Here is a 15919-nt window from a genome sequence, read left to right as displayed (position 1 = left end):
TGTAGTCAGTATGGCCACTGTCTTCTCAATGTCTCCAGAAAGACTTCCTGCTTTTGTAGGTCTAAACTTTTTCACATTTCGACACACATCACAGGCACTCATGGTGTTTGATCAATCATAGAAACTCTAGTAAGGTGCCAACAAAAGTCATCTTACCTCTTGGTTCCCACTTTAGGATTCTGGGGTATGTCTATAGTGTTCATGATTGAATCGTGTTTCACAGCAAGGCCTAAGTCTGCTATGGCACAAGTGTCACACTTTTTCACTAAGATATTCTTTGACTTTATATCTCGGTGAGCAATAGCAGGCTTACCTACAAAGCATAAGAAAAGCGTATTTATTTATTTTTCCTCCTACTGAAGACTGGATTGTCCTGAAGCAAATAATTCCGAAGTCTTGGCTCAAAACGTGGCATCGTCTGACTACACCCCAAGTCCCAGCAGAGCTTTAGAAGGACATAGACTCTCCTGTTCAGACACCAAGGGAAGTGAGGACAGTCTCTTGCTTTATGCTCAAGTAGTCCCAATGTGCAGAGCACCAGGTGACAGTTATAGGCATCAATAATCATATTTTTCAATAAATGACTTAAAGTTACTTCTGTGTATGATTCACAATAGGATAAACGTTTTCTAATAGGTCTCAAAATATTACTTCATTAGACTAGCAATTTCCAAATGAGAACAGAAAACCCATGGGCTCCTTAAAGCTACTGTCTATCTACGTATCAGGCTCGTGCCAACATTCCTCCTCTTCAACCAAAACCATATATTGGGACAAATAGAATAAAGAGCATGAGTGAAATTTCAGACAATAAGCTAGATAGTAAAAGCATTTTCAGAAATGTGGGACAGAACAATTACTTTCACTATAGTTCATTTTTAAAAGTTATAAAACATTTGGAAGCTGCTATATTAATATTTGATAGGCTAATTACAGTTCCTTGAAGTAAACATTTTTAAAATTTCTCAATGTAAAGTTTTTTAATATGAAAGTTATTAATAAATATACTCTATATTTACCAAAACTTTTGGGTCTCTCAGTAATTTTTAAAAGTATAAGGGGTCATGAACCTAGTGGCCTGTTTGGACTAATGACTTTTGAGAGTCAGCTTCCTGTAGGCTGAGCAAACCTTGTAATCCAGCATGGCCTCAAACTCACAGGCGCTCCTTCTGCCTCAGCTTCCCACACCCAGCTTCCGATATTCTCTCATGGCCACATAATCTTTTTGCCGATTATGTTTAAATTACCAAAAGCCAGCATTTATATCATCTGCAGTATGTGAATGTGAATACAGAGCCTTTGACACCAACACAAGACATCCAGGTTCGAAGTCTAATAGGGAGGATGAAAGTTGCGCCATGGCAAGAACCTCACTCTTTTGAAGTCCCTCCACTGTCCCTCTGTGCAAAGAACTAAAACACGCTCAGACGAAGACCAGCGTTCTGAAAGGACAGACATACCCTGAGTACCAACGATCTCCATGTGTAGATGAGCCAGGCCACTGGCTATGGAAAGCGCCAGCTTGATCATCCCAGCCACGGTCACTACGTTTCTATTCAAGTAGTCATATAAGGAGCCCTGCTCATGATACTCCGACACAAGCCAAAGCTGAGTCCAAGTTCCATTATCTAAGGAGAAATCGGCATTGTTGTAAATGTTGAGAAGGCAAGCAAGCACATTTAACAAGGACAGTATTTTAAAGTTCGTCTGTGCCGTTCATGAAATGAAGGTGATTCTTGCAACTGGAAAGCTGAAGTTAGGGAAGTCTAAAATTCCCAGGGAGTTCTTGAAGATGGGGGGTGGTGGCAGAAGTGCCCATCAAAACAGGAAATGGTGAAAGGTGAGTCTAACACGTAAGCGATTCTTTCCCTGATGGCTCTCATCAACAGCTGCTGGTCACAGTTACTGCAGTGTCCGGGAGCCTTCTGAGAGGCACACTGAGAGAAAGTTCTGAGAGGCACATTTGGTCTCAGTACAGCTTTGTCCGTTACTCTTAAGCTTCTAAGAAAGATCAAAGCAACAAATACAATAAATTTATACCAACTACTATCCCTACCATAAGAGCACTGGCATTTGGACAATGCCCATGAGGTTTGCCTTTAAAATTAGGAAGTCATGTACTCCAAAGAGTTTTATAAAGAGCCAAGTACTATGACTGATGGCTAGGGGTTCTCAGATAACATGACCACTTCAACAAAAACCAACCCAACACTTTTAAAAAAGACTTTTTACCAGGCTAAAGATGTCTAATATTTTGAACATCAGCCTCACTCCGTCCTCATAACTCCACACCAATCATTTGCGGCTGCACTTCACTGCTTACTTGTGCGCATTTACATGTGGGAAGGACAGGAGAATTGTCTTAATAAAGAAGGTAGAATTTTATGTTTCCTTGAGACAGAGTGATGACGCCCACTGGCAAGCAATCTGACCTTGTTGTCTGCCGACCCTGGTGAGAGTGACCTCACCTTTGTTGTCAGCCGCGATGAAACCAAGGATGTTCTCATGTCGCAGCATCACCGTCTGATAAATTTCTGCCTCACGAAACCAAGATCTTTCATCTCTGGAGGAGAATATCTTCACAGCCACGTCTTCCCCACACCATCTTCCATGCCACACTTCCCCAAACCGACCTTTCCCTACAATTTCTTGAAGTACAATTGTCCTTGCAATTGTTCTTTGAACCAAAAGAGGCAGGCCTAGTCAAAGGAAGAGAAGACTGATCATTCAAACAGCAATCACAATGACAGACACTGTCACATGAAAGGCAAAGGCGTTAGCACTTATAGTAATTTTATTAGGTTTGAAGCGATAAGCATCATTACAACAAAGCGTAATGCCAAAACATGATCTGTAAGATGCCCTAAATTAGTAATTTCTCTTCTCTTATTCACAAAAAAAAAAAAACTTTTAAACACAACCCCCTGCTGCAGATATCTGATTTCTAAGAATTGTGGCAAATCCTTCTGAATTTCCAATAAAGCCAATCTGACTCAAAGGAAAACACGCATGGCCCCTGGTACTACCTCAGAAGGAAAAGAACTCTGAGATTTAAAAAAAAAAAAAAAAAAAACAAAGTTAAAATGTGTATATAAGAAATCAACTTCAGTGACTAAGATAAGGAAGCTACAGTAAGAATATATTATCTGAAAAATAAATAAATACAAGGAAAACATGCTCTGTGTGTGAATATATAAAACTCGTAATTTTTTGTTATTGTTCTTGTGGTTGTTTTGAGACAACCACATTTTACTCACTATGTACCCCTGGCTGGCCTGAAATTCACTATGTAGACCCAAGTGGCTTCAAACTCACAGAGACCTGCCTGACTCTGCTTCTCAAGTCCTGGGACTAAAGGTGTGTACAGCCATGCCCACCAAGACTAGTTATATACTTTTTAAACAATAACTCTACTTCTAAAATCCTACCTCATATAATTAATACAAAATGTAGAGAATCCATGTAAAAATATTAGATACATTGTTAACCTTTCAAGTTAAAAAGATAATTGTCAAATATCGTGCAAACACACACGCACAGGTAAGTAAAGACCTGGGTTCCAATTTCAGCTATGTCATGCAATCACCACAGGCATTTTATTTAACTCCTGCGAGCTTTCACACTGTTCTCTGGGAAATGGGACAATGGGGAGTGAATAAGGAGGTTAAGATCATGCATTATGTACCTGGCATAAAGCACAATCGATAATGGTTACCCTCTCAATGTTACAGCAACCTCAGAATGGACCATATAAGAACGACGCTGATGGTGCTGCTAAGAAAGGGCATCCCAATGACACTGGAAGCTCGTTTGCTACACTGTTAATTGAAAACAGCATGGTAAATTTTATCTATAGGAGTTCGTAGCTTTACAAACAGTGCATAGAAGAGACACCGAACCAAACGATGGAATCAGAGTGAGTTATATTATTCATTCTTCTCATTTGCTGTATTTTCAACATAAGGTCCAAGAGAAGGGTTTCTTAGTCCTATCATTGTATTGTTGGAAAACAAACAGTTACAGAGGCAAGAGGATGAGTGTATCCTAGATCATCAGCTCGGTTATTGTCACTGTCCCCAGGTGGCTGGAGAAAACAGCGCCCATGTGGTTCCTGCGGGCATTGTCCCCTGCTCCGAGAATGAGCCACTGTTTACATAGATGTTCTCATCTCCAGTAGAACCACCCACAATGGTAAATATGCACAGACTATAAATTCACTGGTATGAGCCTCAACAATTAGTCACCAAGCCCCACAGTCCAAAAGTTCTTGTCTTGAACCATCTGGTTCAGCCTCATCATCTATCGGCAAGAAAATTGGAGCCTGGCAGTAATCAGACTTGAAGAGAGTGTGCTGTTGCCAGAGGCTGGCTCAGAATGCTTTGTCCCCCATAGGAGGCCAGGCCTGTGTTCCTCTCTGTGGGAAGGAAGGCATCCCTCAACTAGCATCCGGGGCTATCTCTGTATTGACACCCACAATTACTAAATCAACTCTCAGTGTCTCCCTCCCCATATCATCACTGACCAGGAAAGAAAGGAGCCAGTAAGGCAGTGTGGACACACTGCAGCGGATGGACAAAGAACAACATGAAAGGGGACCAGTGGGGTGAGCAGGGTGAGACCGTGAAAATGAAGGCCGCTTCACTATCTTTCAAAGCAAGTTACAAAACGAATCTAAGTAGTTTTTGTGCTATACACCTTCAGGCTGCATTTGAACAGAAACGTTGCCTCTTGCTACAAGTTCGTTTTAATCTTTTCACCAGAGATCATAGAAGGCTGATGCCTGGCTTGTGTCACCATCTGTCAGAATGTTAGACAGTAAAACAAAGAAGCAGGCTTCCTACTTCCTTAAAAGCTGCCTGAGACAAAGCCCACTCTCAAGCAGAGTCCAATAAAACACCGTTTATTTTCACTTTGTAGGCTTTCTATCTCTTTGAAATTTGTCCCTGACCTGGTCATGGATAAGCTTCGTAATCAGGGCTTTTCAATATCTGACAAAGCTTCCTCGGATCTGAGGTCACCAACCAATTGAGAAAAGCAGAGAAGAAGCAGGCTGAGCCAGTCTCCTCCCCCATGGGCAAGCTATTGTGGCAGAAGTGCTGCCAGAGGTAAAGCTGCTCTCTGGTGATCAAAGGCATGTGCTTTTAGCTAGGGGTCACCACCAAACAAGCTGGCTACGTAGAGACAGACTGCCTAAAGCTTGCTCCAATCTGTCTCTAGGGAAATGAATCCATAAGCAGAGCATGGTGACACAGATCTGTATTCTAAGTGACTTGGGATGTTGAGGCAGGGCTAGCCAGAAAAAGTGAGCAATACCTTGTCATCACTCCCCTGCCACACACAACTCCCCCCCTCTACACACACACAAACACACTCATATACACAGCCTAGGGACGTGGCTCAGAAAAGTAAGACTTGCCCAGTGTGGAATGCGTAAGGCCCTATGTTCAATCTTCACTGCAAAAACAAAAAGAAATAATCTGGACTTGGGTATGTCTCCTTCCCTTCATAAAGTGTCTTATAATAATCACAAAGGGAAGGGTCCAGAAGCCAACAAATTCATATCCATGCTTGAAGGTACACTTTTAAAAATATTCAAAGGGTTAACATGAATTGAATTTTTCTTTAATTTTTATTGTTACATGTATGATACCTTTAAATACATAACTACAACCCAATGAGTCCATTTGCTGTTGGTCTAAACAATGGACCCCAAGAGATTTGGTGGCCCCATGAGATTTCTGCCTTCCATGTTATTATGTGTTATTGGTATTGTCCTATCCTGTCTTGTTCAGGCAGCCATATAGTTGAGGTATGGTAGGAGAAATTTTTCTTGCTTTTCTAGGAGGCAGAAGCTCAAAGACTTTCTGCTTCTCTGGCTCTTACAATCTTTCCACTCCGTCTCCTGCGATATTCCCTGAGCCTTGGCTGTAGGTGTTGTGTTGTTGGTGTACGCCTTGGGGTGGGGCATCTCAGATCAGTTGTTCTATGAAATTTGAAAAGCTGTGGTTCTCTGTAATGGCCTTCATCTGCTGGAGGGGGAAAAAAAAGCATCCCGCACTAATCTGGGTCAGTGCCACAAGTCAAAATTTTGTTTTTGTGTTTAGCTTATTATTAGTTATTATTATTATTATTATTATTATTATTATTATTATTATTATTATTATTGAGTTGCACTTATTTATTTGGATATGGGAGGAGGGCACTATATATAACCCATGAGGGTTTGCTCTCTCCTACAATGTGGCTCCTTGGAAATCAACTCAGGTCTTCAGGCTTGGTGGGAGGCACCTTTACCTAGTGAGCCGTCTTAAAAGCTCCTTCTTCCTTTCTTAAATTACTTATCTAGCCTTACACTTTTTAATTTGCACAACTTTACTTGGAGGAGAAATCCTTGGTCATTTCTACACTTAAAGAGTAGAAAAATAAACAAACACCATGACCAAAAGCAGCTTGAGGGGGAGAAGGGGTTTACTTGGCTTACAGTTCCAGGTCACAATCTATCATTGGAGGAAGTTGGGGCAGGAACCTGGAGGCAAAAACTATGGAGAACCATGGCTTGCTGGATGGCTCCCTGGCCTATTCTCATCTAGTTTTCTTGTACAACCCAAGACCATCCACCCAAGAACGGTACGACCTACATCGGGCTGTGCCTTCCTACATCAATAATCAGGACAGTTACCCCCAAAAATGCCCACAGGCCAAACTGAGCCAAGCAACTTTTCAACTGAAGCTTCTTTCAGATGACTCTAGTTGATAATAAAAATGTGACAAGCTGACGGTAAAAATGAACCAGGACACTCCCTAATATCATCAAGTGAAACTAGCGTGTTTTTGTGGGAATTAAATAAACTGTTGTTCAGTCCTTTGAACATTATAAAGAAATGTGCTTTCCAGATGATGGTGGCACGTATCCCAGCTCTTGGGAGGCAGAGGCAGGTAGATCACTGGTCTCCAGAGTGAGTTCCGGGACAGCCAGGACTTCACAGAGAAACCCTGTCTCCAAAAACCAAACAGAAAAGAAAAAAAAAAAAAAGAAAAGAAATGTGCTTCTAAAAATTAAGCATAAACCAGAGTCCTTTGAGCCTGGAATATGGCCATTACTCAAAAACTTGGGGTAGAGTAGCTCTCAACATGTAATATCCAAAGAAGCAGAGTTTGAATACTGCAGATTATTGCTTTTAAGATAAAAATGTAAGCCTGCTATACAATGACATAATTTGTATAACAGCTTTATAATGCTTTGTAATTGCAGGATTTTCTCTCTTGGTTTCTTCTGTAAAAAAAAAAAAAAAAAAAAATCACACTTGATGTTATAGTGATGGCCTGGACCATTAGACTCTTCTGGTCAGCAAAATTTTGTTCCTTTCTGAGGCATCCAGAGTGCTTCCTATTAAATATGGGTGCCCATAGGCCCTGCTTCTATTAACTGTGTCTGCCTGGCAGCTGCTCACACCCACCAGTGGGAGGGTTCCTCAAAGCTGTGTGTTTTGTTTTGTTTCCTTTCCTTTTCTTTCATGTTTTTCAAGGCAAGGTTTTGCTGTATAGCCAAAACTGGTCTCTAACTGGGGACATTAGAGATTACATAAACAGGTGCCAACCTCCTGGCTGGAGTAATGACACCAATAATCCTTCTAAAGCAAGGAGAGTTGTAAAAGCTTCTGACATGTGTACTCTTGGTCATATTTCTGCAGCCGAGAGCTCAAGATTTCTAGAGATTCAGATGGGAAGAGTCCATATAAATTCAGGGAAAGCCTGTTTCTCCCCTATTCCCCACACACTCCAGCATTTTGTGCTATGAATAAGTACTTTTATTCCAAGATGCAGTCTGAACCTTGGAATTTCTTCATCTGAATCCATTAAAGAAAAAAAAAACATAATGTTGTGATAACAGTGACTAGAGAACCTTAAGCCATAGAAGCCTGCCAGGAATGCTGTGAGATTCCTTCAGGCTCCCATTTCTGGGTTTCCAGACCATAATGTCAATTTAATTCCAGGGCAGAATCTTGTTAGCTTTGAGAGCACATCCTGTTGGATGCCTACAGATCCAGAAGGCCTTGGTGACCATAAACAAATATTTGCAAGAAATCTGCTTTGTTAACTAATTTCCCCATGTTTCATGGACTTAGACCCAACACCCTTAACTGTTCTGTTTCCATTAAACAGCCCAAGTGCATGGCAGCCATGGCTCTGACAATAATGGGAGGGGTGGAGGACAAAAGGAAAGCCAAAACCAATAATCAACACATGGTAGCATAGGCTCTCACTAGCATTGGCACACTAGTCTGCCTTTCTGGGTCCTAGCAACCTCTGACATCATCACCTGCTGCCTCTGCCAGGAGCGCCAGGTATGCCAGGTGTGTGCCTGAAAAAGGACCCTGCCAGCCTCCAACCCCTCCTCTCTCTCCCAGTCATGGGCACCTTCCCCTCTTTTCTCTCCTTCCCGACCATCTCTCTTTCTCCCTCGCCCTTTCCCACAATAAACATCCTTATATCTTGTATATTGCATGGTATAAGAATGATTATAATACAGAGAATCAAATCCTAAGATGTAAAAAAAAAAAAAGAAAAAAAAGAAAGAAAGAAAGGAAAGAAAGAAAGAAAGAAATTGGACCCATAGGAAGTGGACATTGAGAAATTGTGACAGTTTTCTTCCTCATCCAACCCCCTTTGTAAAGTAAGATTTTTAAATGTTTTTATACAATATATTTTGATCATATTTTCCTTTCCCCAACTCCTTGCCACTCAACTCCATGTCCTTTCCCCTTGTCTGTCTGTCTCTCTGTCTCTGTCTGTCTCTGTGTGAGTGAGTGTGTGTATGTTTATATATTTGTGTTGTATGTGTCCATCTCTCTCTCTATATATATATGTAAAGAGAAGAGGGAGAATGGAATGTAATATTATGAAGAGATAAAAGAGAAACTAAAATAAGATTAAGTGTGGGAAGGAACAGGGTAAAGAAGGGAATAGGTGAAGGGACAACTAATCCCAAATGCCTTTTAAACAACTCTATAGAAACCTACTACTGCAGACAATTTACACATAATCCTTGAAGAAAGTTCTGTTCATGACTTAATTCTGTACCTCACCAAGGACTCTAGTTGATGAGTTCACATTAGACACTTTTATCAAAAAAAAGACTGTTCATTTATTGTTAAACAGTAGTTTGCTTACTGAAAACACACACATACCAGAGCCTGAGCCTGAGGCCGTGGCATCGTAAATCAGATCTTTGAGAGTTTTCCCAGCATTCACCAGGCTGTACTCTGCCAGCGGTTCCTCCACGTTGTGTCTCTTGGTCTTTCTGGACGTGCACTGGCGGTCCTGACAGGCCCAGAGAGTCAGCATGGCCGCTATGGACAGGAGGCAGACAGGCACTGTGATAACCACTGTCAGCTCTGTGGGGCCAAGTCTGGGGGCATTGGGAGATGCTGCAGTTTGAAAAGAAAGAAGGAAAGAAACCGGCAGTTAACTCGTGTAAAATGGTTTTGATGTTTTCTTTTTTCAATTTATTTTTCTGTATGTATAGTGTTAGAATGTGTTTACAGTAGATGTTGGGGAGCTTTGTAGTAATTCTACAGCTAAATATTATTTTATTTTATTTTCGAGACAGGGTCTCAGGTAGCCCAGGTTAGCCTGAAACTACGTAGGCAAAGATGACCCTGAAGTCTTAATCCTCCTGCTTCCACCCAACAGGTATGGGGATTACAGGTATAAGCCACAAAGCATAATGATGTATCTATATCGAACTTTCACAATAAAATGCATTCATAATGTGTGTGAGCGGAAAAAAATAGTTTCAAGGTACTAACATTAAAAAGTTGGATTTTGGAAATCCAAGTAGAGTTACCAATATAATATCAGTGCCTACCCCGGGAGATGCAGCCACAAAAGTTCAGATCTAAGTCCACTGGCGAAGACCACAGTAAAAATGTCGGTAAGAAAAGAAAACATGAGAAGCGGCTGCAGCTCTGAAAATGGCAATGGGAGGCGCAGGTAGCATCATGGAAGCACTGGCTTGGAAGATTTGGAAAATCCTCCAAAATATTCAATACTTTTACTTTTTACTGTTTTCTCCTTGTTTCTCAGCAGTCCTGTCCTTACAGCAAATCCATCCATCCATCCATTCATTTATTTCACAAATCTTCGGGCTCTCAGGATGTGCTATTCCAGGCTCTGGAAATAAAGCAGTGAAGAGCCCAATCCTTACTCCCCGAGCACATGACAGCTAAGCAGAGGGCTACAGAACAGAAGAGTGGCTAAGTGCCGTGAGGGCGAATTGGCAGGAAGACCTTACTTTAGACTGAGTGGTCCTAGAAAGCACCTGTGAACAAGTGTCACGGAGACAATGAAACTAAGAAAGACTGAACGACAAGCAGAGATGCATGGTGCCAGCACCGGGAAAAGCCAGTACAAGGGACCCAGAAGTGGGCACCTATTTGGTCAGTTCAGAAACATGTCCTAGGGTGCATGAAGCAGGGAAAGAAAAAGAGAACAGGATCAAGGAATTGATGGGAAACTTTATGCAGTATGTTGCAGGTTGAGGGTAAGAATCTGAGTTTCATTTCACACGGAAGCTTTTGTGAGGTTTTTGAGATATGGATGAAGTTTTGTTCTGACTGGTCACGGTGTCAACAGACACTGGATTAAGAAGCATGATAAGCAGAGGCTGGCCAGAAGCCCAGGTCAACAAGCCTGGTGGAAGTGATGGTGTCAGCTAACAACCCTACCAAAAAGTGCTTTCATAAAAGCACAGAGCAACACAGCTCCAATACCAGAGACAGTAGGATTGAAAACTCAAGCTCTGCCTTGGCCACATGATTTTATCATCTCAATTAAAAAAAAAAAGAAATGAAAATAATGTTTTAAAGATGTTAAAAGAATTTCTTCTCAGTATCCACTCACTCCTTGGAACCTTGCTATGCTTCAATTCCTGGCTAATACCGTCACACGACAGTTACTTTCTCATTTACCTATTATCTGAAGTTTTCTGGGGACCCTGAGCTTTTTTGAAAGGAGGAAGCTGCTTGTAGTATTCCTAGCTGAATTCCCAGTGTTACCAACAGGGCCTGACTCACAGAAGGTCATCAGTAAGAAGTTCTTAACTGTCAGAACGCTGAAAAAATTAACTACTTTTTTCCCTGAGAAGTAAGAGATCTCTTCTTTGGAAATGTCAATGTGATCACTGAAACCAAATAACAGTAAGACAAAATTAGGGAAAGGGGAGATGGCTTAGTGCAGTGGTTCATGCTTGTGGGTTACAGCGCCCTTGGGGGTTGAACGACTCTTTCAAAGGGGTTGCCTAACACTTTCGGAAAACACAGATATTTACTTTATGATTCATAACTACCAAAATCATAGATATGAAATGACAATGAAAATAATTTTATGGCTGGGTGTCACCACAACATGAAAAACTCTATTAAAAGGTCAGCATTAGGAAGGTCAGCATTTAGAACCACTGGCTTAGTGGGTCAAGCATTCGCTGTACAAATACAAGGACCAGAGTCCAGACCGCCAGAGCTCAAGTAGAAGCCAAGAGGACACAGAGGCCTTCTTGTAATCCCTGCATCCAGAGGCAGAGACAGGATCCCCAGAACAGGCTGCCTAACTAGACTAGGCAAATAGCCAAGGTCTGAGTTTAGTGAGAGACCCTGCCTCAATACATAATGTGGAGACTGATCAAAGAACACACCTGAAACCAACCTCTGGCCTTCATAAACATGTACACACACACACACACACACTTCAACAGATATACATATACATTTAAACACCACACAGACATACAAATTAGGGGAAAAAAAGATATATTTGTAGCCAGCTTTAAAATGGAAAATTAATCTTGTACTTCAAAGTTTTCTTTTAGATTTACAAAAACAATGACATAAAAAGTTCATGATGATAGACACTGTCTGTCTTCAGTTAAGAGGTTAACTTGCAGCCTGGTGTGGTGATACACACCTGTAATCCCAGCACACAGGGAGGCATAAACACCTGGACCTCTATGAGTTCAAGGCCAGCCTGGTCTACAAAGTGAGTCCAAGACAGTCAAGGCTACACTTGAAAACAAAACAACAACAACAAAGTTAACTTGGTTCTTGAAGCAGGTATGTTATTTGCTTCCTTTTGGCTCACTGAAGACTGCTTCTGCAACAATTTAATGTTATAGTCATGTCTTATCTTCAGCAGTGTTGTTTTGTTTAAAACTTTTATTTATGTTTGTTTATATGCATGTGTTTTTGTCTCTGTTTTTATGTATGTGTACCATATTCAAGCAATTGACTATGGAGGCCAAGAAAGGGTGTGGGAACACCTGGAACTGGAGATACAGACAGTTTTGAACTGTGTGATGTTGGTGCTGGGATCTGAATCTAGGTCCTACGCAAAAGTATTGCATACTCTTAACCACTGACCCATCTCATCACCCCTGATTTTTGTCTTTAATAAGCCTTGGGATGTGTTTGACAAACTGTTGCATCAGAATTCAGGAGATTTGAGTTCTGAAAACATCTCAAACATTAAGGAGGTCATCCCAAACTCCTGCAGAAAGAAAAGTCCTACTCGGTTATGGATTGCCTCCCTCTCTGGTGCTGAACCTTGGCATGATGGCACCCTACACACACCAGGATTATTCTGTCCTGGCTAGGAAAGTTCAGCAACCATCCAGAGAGCACAAAACTTGTGCTTTAGAAGCCAAAGTGACTGACAACAGGCCCCTTGAGCTATGCTGTCCTCATATGTCTTTTGTTGTGTTGTCAAAACTGGACAACTTAGTACATCAATGATCCTTGCATATCACTCAGGGTATGGTAAAAAAAAATAATAATAATAATGTATGAGAAACCTTTGAAAATAATTGTGTTTGAAAGAAAGAAAAGATATCCAGTTCCTCTCCAGCATGTTCCCAACAGTGCCAGGCAGCTATCAGTGGGCAAAGGGGTCTGAAGCTCTGTCCAGATTTTTCTGCGTCAACAGTCCACTTTAACTGGCCACCGCATGCCTCATGTATTTCAGGACTCCTTTGGAATCATCAGCTGTTATGCAGGTAGATGGAGAGAGATTGGCCTGGAGTATTCTTCAATGAATGCTAAAAGTGTTCTCTGACAACTTGGCTTCAGACACCCTTAACCAAGTCCTTGTGACTTTTGAAGCTTGCTGTTATAAAAGAACAATCCGCCCTACAATGATTATTCTGTTTTTCTGTATCCTCATAGAAGTTCCTTGGTGTTCAAAAAGCTACTGAGTGTATTCATCTTCTGAATTAAGTCTTCTTCTTTTAATTCTTGTTCCTACATGTCACTATCTTCTAATGTCAGTTCCACCGTTGGAGGCATTCATAGAGCCACATTTAATTTTGATATCTACTATTAGAAGCCACCAACATGAACAGTAGCCATAAAAACTATTGATTGTCTTCATTTTGGTAAAGCTCTACTAAGCAGAGCTCAGCTCATCACTATAGCAACTAATAGAGACAAAAGGTCAGCAAACCTGAAATCAGAGTCACCTGCCATGGCACCAGCACCTGGTTTCAGGGATGTTTACTGTAGATGGCCAATGTTTCTCCCTATGTGAACAGATCGACTGATACAAGTTAGTAAGGGGGGGGGGAGATTACTCAGCTAGAAATGGGCTAACAACACTATCCAGAAAGGACTCCTTAAACACTGATCAACTCTAAAAGCAGACGTTTGTAAAGCCTTGCCTTTAAGCCAAATGCTTCCTGTAATCCTAATAGGAAATAAGAAAAAAAAGTGTACCTACAGCCAATGAATTGGGATAGAATACAACAATGGAAGATGGCTTTGATACAAATACTGTTTTTGGAGCAAATCTACATTCTTGATCACAGGAGAACTTATTGTTTGAGGATTTCTAATGAAGATGATTCTTTTGTGCCTGTGAGGGTGCACTGAACATGGAAAAACAGCTCCAAAAGGGCACTGTGACAGTCCAAAAGGGAGGTCTGGGGAGCAGCATCGCCAAATTCAAAGTATTTCCTTCTAAGCCAGTTAAATGTTAGAGAGTGGAAATGACAAAATACTAGCCCAGCTGTGAGAGAAACCAACTCACCAACATATCTACAGAGCTCTGGAGCCCATTGAACCGGGAAAATAAATACAAGTGCTTTTTGGTATTTATGGGGACTAATTTAAAATTCACACTCAAGTCCCTTACATAAAATGGAATAGGACTTTTACATAACCCACACACCACTCCTCCACACACCTTAATTTGTCTCTAGATTACTTCTAAAAACTAATACAATGTAAATGCTATGTCATGGTCACACTGTGTAAGGAATAAGGAAAAAGAAAAAAAAATCCTGTAGAGATGTATATAAAACACATTTTCCCCTAAATATCTTCAGTGTGCAGTTGACTGAATCTGCAGAGGCAGAACTTATAGATATAGAGAGCTAGATATACTAATGAGGTAGAAAAAGGGGGAAATGAAAGGAGAAACAGAAGAGGGAGAATAAGGAAGAAAAGAAAAAAGGAAGGAAGGAAGGAAGGAAGGAAGGAAGGAAGGAAGGAAGGAAGGAAGGAAGGGAGGAAGGAAGGAAGGAAGGAAGGAAAGAAGGAAGGAAGGAAGGAAGGAAGGAATTTAATTTGTGATTGTGCAACTTTCTCTCAATGGCTAGTTGAGCTGGTGGTGAAAGTCACCAGGACCTGTAGCACAGAGAGTTCAGATCTGCTATCCTCTCCCAAGACTGTTGTTCATGTCAGATCTCTCTCCACCACTTCACATTTTGTGCTTTGGGAAGCAAACTCAACAAATTGCAAAGAAATAGAGGAGACAGCATGGACATGATTCTCATGTTTTCTCAACCGCTGCTGGCCTTTTATCCTTTATCAAAGGGAAAAAAAGTTATTGATGTTCATTAGATCTGTACGGCCCCAGCTTAAATTTTTTTCATTTCTTTGGTATGTATTTGAGATTGGTAAATATTGCTTTAGGAGGTAGGTTAGGGTTAAGAGAAATTATGGTTAAGTTAGTGTGGTTAGATGTACTTGATCAAGTATTTAAAAAAATACACATTGCTATTGCCTTGAAAATCTTAGTCTAAATCTACAAACTAATTTCTAACTCACCTTAGAATGGTATTAACCTGACTAAAATGAAGATGTACAATGAGGCAATGTAGAGAAATGCTTGAGACTATATGATGTAGCCTAAAGAGATAAATACTGGCTAAATGGCTATTTTACGAGTAATTTGGCAGACAAACAGTTGTAGACGAGAGGGCTTCCCACAAAGAGTGTTTTCTACAAAACTTCCCAAGGTTTGTGCTTCCTTGCCACACATTCTGTAACAAATGGTTACAGAAAATTAAAGAAGCCCAAAATACCCCTAAAGAGACCTAGGTTAATCACCTGTTATTAAAGGCTCCTTTCATTCTGGGCAGCTGCGTTTGGACTAGACTGCGGAGTGGAAGGAGCTAGTTAACAATATTACCTTCCTTGTGGCCTCCCTGGGGTCATGTACGCATTGGCTGCAGGCAGATACCCACATCCCCATTCTCCACCTCCTGCTTGTCTTAGCCCACCGCTTCTTCACAGCAGTCACCACGGTAAGATTCAGGAGGAGTAAGCCACACACAAGCTCTTTTGGCCAGCTGCCTCCATAATGCTTCACAACACCCAGCAGCAAACATTCTTCCTTCCACACACACTGCTAGTCATGTTTTAAAAGCCCTGTGATCAGCAGGCACTTTATGTACTGAACCATGATTGTAAATATTCTACCAAGCCTGGACAGGGACAAGACTAATATAAGTTTTCCTGCCTTCGAACTGAAACTGTGAGCTATTGACACAAGTTTCATTGTTCTAGCACTCTTTCTAGAAAAGAAAAGACCTTTTGTATACGCTGTTGTCATCTGACCAAATTTCACAATTTTTTAGCAGGCAGGTGGC

At 41.1% G+C, this 15919-nt stretch overlaps 1 protein-coding gene across 1 annotated transcript in view; it reads right to left on the bottom strand.

Annotated features, from left to right (window-relative positions):
- Positions 1–15919, bottom strand: part of Acvr1c (activin A receptor type 1C) — an 82538-nt gene that overhangs the window by 14094 nt on the left and 52525 nt on the right. The window contains exons 3-6 of the mRNA XM_055600486.1: positions 9189–9428; positions 2469–2699; positions 1461–1628; positions 157–313 (exon numbers count right to left, since the gene is read on the bottom strand). Of these exons, the coding sequence (XP_055456461.1) occupies positions 157–313; positions 1461–1628; positions 2469–2699; positions 9189–9428 (796 nt within the window). The remainder of the gene's footprint in view (positions 1–156; positions 314–1460; positions 1629–2468; positions 2700–9188; positions 9429–15919) is intronic.

Source organism: Psammomys obesus, unplaced genomic scaffold (genome assembly GCF_907164565.1).
Source record: "Psammomys obesus unplaced genomic scaffold, mPsaObe1.curated_primary_1811, whole genome shotgun sequence".
NCBI classification, from domain to species: Eukaryota; Metazoa; Chordata; class Mammalia; order Rodentia; family Muridae; genus Psammomys; species Psammomys obesus.
Note: the sequence above shows the minus strand (reverse complement) of the source record. Positions and strands in the feature narration are given on the sequence as shown.